The sequence below is a fragment of the Amphimedon queenslandica genome, unplaced genomic scaffold (genome assembly GCF_000090795.2).
Source record: "Amphimedon queenslandica unplaced genomic scaffold, v1.1 AMPQUscaffold_13220, whole genome shotgun sequence".
NCBI classification, from domain to species: Eukaryota; Metazoa; Porifera; class Demospongiae; order Haplosclerida; family Niphatidae; genus Amphimedon; species Amphimedon queenslandica.
Window position 1 is genome coordinate 80,086 of NW_003546544.1, and position 3,984 is coordinate 84,069.

The window sequence follows — 3,984 nt, forward strand, 5'->3', positions numbered from 1 at the left end:
GGGCATACCATCACCTTTCAGCAATACCTATAATAATTACTAAACCTAACACTTAGCTAATCATAAACTAACATATGCACATGTACATACATGTAGTATTTTCTCTACCTGGTCATCAATGCTTTTGTTAATAATAGGGACACTACCATACACCTTGTCCTCAACCACAGTTGTTACTTCACTAGCAACCTAAAAAGTAAAAATATACATGTACATGTATGTGAACATGTACATGTACATGACGTACACATGTACAGTGAGTTAATGAGGAGTAGAAGAATAGGAAGTGAGCAGGACACACTTTTAAAATTTGCAGTTGAAATGCAACTATTAGATTATTAAAATGTACTAAAAATGGGGTGTTTTTGGAGCCATTTTTTTAAGATTAAAGAATGGGCAATAGTCCTTGTTTTTGTTCCAAAATGGCATGGCTTTAACACAAAAACTTCAGCTAAAACTTTCTATAATATTGAATAGTCACTATGCAACAGTGCTTAATGTAATGAAGTCTCACTTTTAGTCGAGTGACGTAAGGTGTTCCTTGCGAAAGTTTCTCGTTGATCTGACGTTGAGATAAAGTCCTACACAGCCCGTCATACCCTCCATTAGTCTTCCTCAGTAGCTCCAGTCTCTCCTTGCTACAGAAACAGTAATAGGAAGCATCTCTCTATTAATAAAAAAGAATTTTTGATAATTTTATAAAAAGCATAACCATGAAGGGGAAAAAGTTCATATTTATCATTTTTGGGTAACTTTAAAAATTCATTAAAAAATCTAATTTTGATCGGAATTAGCTCAAACTTGTTACACAATAAAAGAACATGCAAATGTATGGGGACAATTGTCGTAATGAATAATCCACTTTTCATTTTTGACAAAATTTGGCCTAAATTCCTATGCTATAGTACAGGGACTTTGGCCTGATTTTGGAGCAACTTTACTTCATAAAAAATTCAATTGTGACCATAATCGGCTCAAAATTTCTACACAGCATAAGGACATGTATATGCACCCAAAAATGCAATAAAAATCAAAAATTCTCTCCTAGTCATTTATGATGAAATATCCTGTACTATAGCTGAAACTCTTTGGCCTGATTATAAAGCAGTAGTAACAGTAATAAAACGAGGATAAAAAAATATTTAGAGGAACAACAATCTTACATTGATTAACTCCTGAGCATATTGTTGATAATGTTGTAGCCTTTGTGACTATAAAAATAAAATAATTACTACTAAATTATTAATAAAAATAATAACAATAATAAAAATACTGTATAACGCTTTATTTTGGCAATTTTGATGTAAAATTGTAATTGGCAGTTTTTGGCAATTTTTGTGTACACGTGCATTACTGAGCATGCGCATTAATGATTGGCAGTTTTAATATTGGCGATTCTGCTTGCAAACAGCCAATCACCAAAATAAAACTCCGCCAAATTAATGAAAATAATAATAAAATAAAATAATAATAAAAAAAAATAAAAATTAAAAAAAAAATAATAATAATACTTGAGTATATGGTCCAAATTTTCCACCCACATCTGGCCCCTCGTCAAAAGCAATTCCTAACCAATTAAACGTCTTCATCATTCTATCAACAGTCCCTGGTACTGTCCTTTCCTTTAAAAACCAACAAAAATAAAATTACAAATAAAAAATTTCTAAATTCTAACTTGATCTGTGTCTTCAATTCTCATGATTAATTTACTCTTCTTATTATTGCCTCCAAGCCCGCCATTAGAGGCAGCAAACAGATAGTTATAGAGAGCAGTTCTGAGTCCTCCTAAATGCAAGTTCCCAGTTGGACTTGGAGCAAAACGAACACGGACAGCATCCATGATTGTTTATGCACGCTGTTGTAGGTGTTAACAGCTCCTCCCTATTGCAGTGCCGGTACCTCTAGCTGAGCTGAGAACACTCGCTAAGGGCATTCATTGCAGCTTCACACAAGTTCGCAGACAGCAGATTGAACACAGAATAAGTTTAGTAGATCCTGCTTAAGACTGTTCTTTTAGGAATGTCAGCAACAGAAGAGGAAGGTAGAGAGGTCTATTAGATATTAGATCTAAAATTGTAATTTTAGCCAATTTAAATGTGCATGCTTGAATAGAGTCTACATTTTACAATCAGTAAATTTTTTTTCTTTGTCTCAGAGTTTCAGCCATCAGAAAGAGACAATCACTCAACAGTGAGGGTGGGAGACAACCTTTACATGTGGGGAGGATATCAAAGAAGCCTCACGTACGAACACGAGAGCGACCGAAAGAGAGAGATCACATCAGTTGTTGAAAAGTTCAACCTCCTAACTGGAAAATGGGAGCAAAAACCAACCACCAACAACCCTCCACTGGGAGTGTGGGGCTATGCATCAGCTTGTATTGAGAACGAAATATTCTATTTTGGAGGAGCTTGCAATCACGACAACTGTCATCACAATAGCTTGCACAGTTTAGATGTCAATACTCTCGAATGGAAGGAGGTTGCGAAAACTTCTTCAACTTCGGGGCCTATGCAAAAGAGATGTGGAGCTATGCTTGCATTAGAGTTTAAGAAAGGAGATGGTGGCTGTCTTGCAGTAGTGGGTGGATATGGTCCTGTCTCTGATAATGTTCCAGAGCAAGTAGGTGCTATGTATGGCAGGGATGAAGCTGATGATAGCTATCAATACTGCAATGAGATTCATTATTTTTCTCAGATTAAAAGTAAATTTAATATTTTTAACACAAAATAGTCATGACAGGTGTTGTGTGCATTGTATTGCTTCATATATGTACTGTAGATGCTTGTATAGAATAGATCTATTTTGTGTCAACTGTTTTGTCAGGTCTCAATTCTAGGAAATGTTTTTATACATGAGTAGCAATAATAAGCAAAATAAACCTAGCTGACCAATCTATGTAAACTGAATGCCTTATATGTTCCCACCACAATGAGAGCCTTATAAGTTCCCACCGCAATGAGGGCCTGATATCTATTTATAATGGCAATATTATTGCTCGCTTACATTTATGCTTGATATACTTTTTAGGACAGTGGCTCTCTCCGACTGTTACTGGAGATAGACTACCTCCTATTAGTAACTTCACTCTGACTCCAGTAACTACTGACAGTGCCATATTGTTTGGAGGTAACACTCCTGATGGGCCAAGCAACAGACTTTATACTTTAAAGTTTAAGGAATCAGAAGTGGTGAGTTTCAACAAAACATTTAATAGCTGCTTATATGGTACGGTTAAAAAGCTGCCCTAAAAGTAACTAATCTTGTGTTATGTGCCAAATTGTCAAATCGCCCACACAATTATGAGTTTTATTTACAGCTATACTATTTGATTAATATGAACAAGCTAGTTTAGCCACTAAAAGACATAGCTTAAACACTAGCAATGCAACTTTTTGTTAAAATCATTATATGAATTATGATTTTGTAGGGGATAAGAGAAATCCCCAATCCTGGTGGATCTGATCCATGGCCTGCTGAACGAGACAGTCATTACAGTGTCCTCATTGATAATGGATCATCAGGTCCACTGATACTGGTTATGGGTGGAATGGATATGAGTGACTGTTGGATTCTGGACATTAATAAAAGATCATGGAAGCAATTGGTAAGTGTATACCCAAATTGAATGTAGCCATAAAAAATATTTTTAAAGTCAACAATATTTAATACAATGAAAACTTTATTATTCATCAAAATTTAAGAGGAAATATGTACTGTAGTCACTGCTACAGTAGTTAACATAGCAATCTAATGTTAGCGTAATCGCAATGCATATTCGTGTTCATCTATAATAGGATACACTAGAAGATGATATCACCGAAAGATACGATTATTCTATGTCAGTTTATGATGTGACTCCATCTATTAGCTGGGTAGTCGTGTTTGGAGGGAGACAGCCTTGGTCAGTACTTAGAGACACTAATGTCCTTGAAATTGGTGAGTAAAAAAATTTGTGGTCTATTGGCCTTGCCACCAATTAGT

The 3,984-nt window shown here is 35.2% G+C and overlaps 2 protein-coding genes across 2 annotated transcripts in view; one reads left to right on the forward strand and one right to left on the reverse strand.

The window, feature by feature from the left end:
- LOC105313784 (glutamate--tRNA ligase-like) overlaps positions 1-1,840 on the reverse strand; it is a 1,915-nt gene extending 75 nt beyond the window's left edge. The window contains exons 1-6 of the mRNA XM_020000014.1: positions 1,676-1,840; positions 1,512-1,622; positions 1,164-1,211; positions 515-667; positions 109-189; positions 5-27 (exon numbers count right to left, since the gene is read on the reverse strand). Coding sequence (XP_019855573.1) covers positions 5-27; positions 109-189; positions 515-667; positions 1,164-1,211; positions 1,512-1,622; positions 1,676-1,840 — 581 coding nt within the window. The remainder of the gene's footprint in view (positions 1-4; positions 28-108; positions 190-514; positions 668-1,163; positions 1,212-1,511; positions 1,623-1,675) is intronic.
- Positions 1,841-1,897: 57 nt separating this feature from the next.
- The window catches only part of LOC109584320 (uncharacterized), a 13,668-nt gene continuing 11,581 nt past the window's right edge, over positions 1,898-3,984 (forward strand). The window contains exons 1-2 of the mRNA XM_020000015.1: positions 1,898-2,041; positions 2,156-2,704. Of these exons, the coding sequence (XP_019855574.1) occupies positions 2,020-2,041; positions 2,156-2,704 (571 nt within the window). The 5' untranslated portion in view covers positions 1,898-2,019. The remainder of the gene's footprint in view (positions 2,042-2,155; positions 2,705-3,984) is intronic.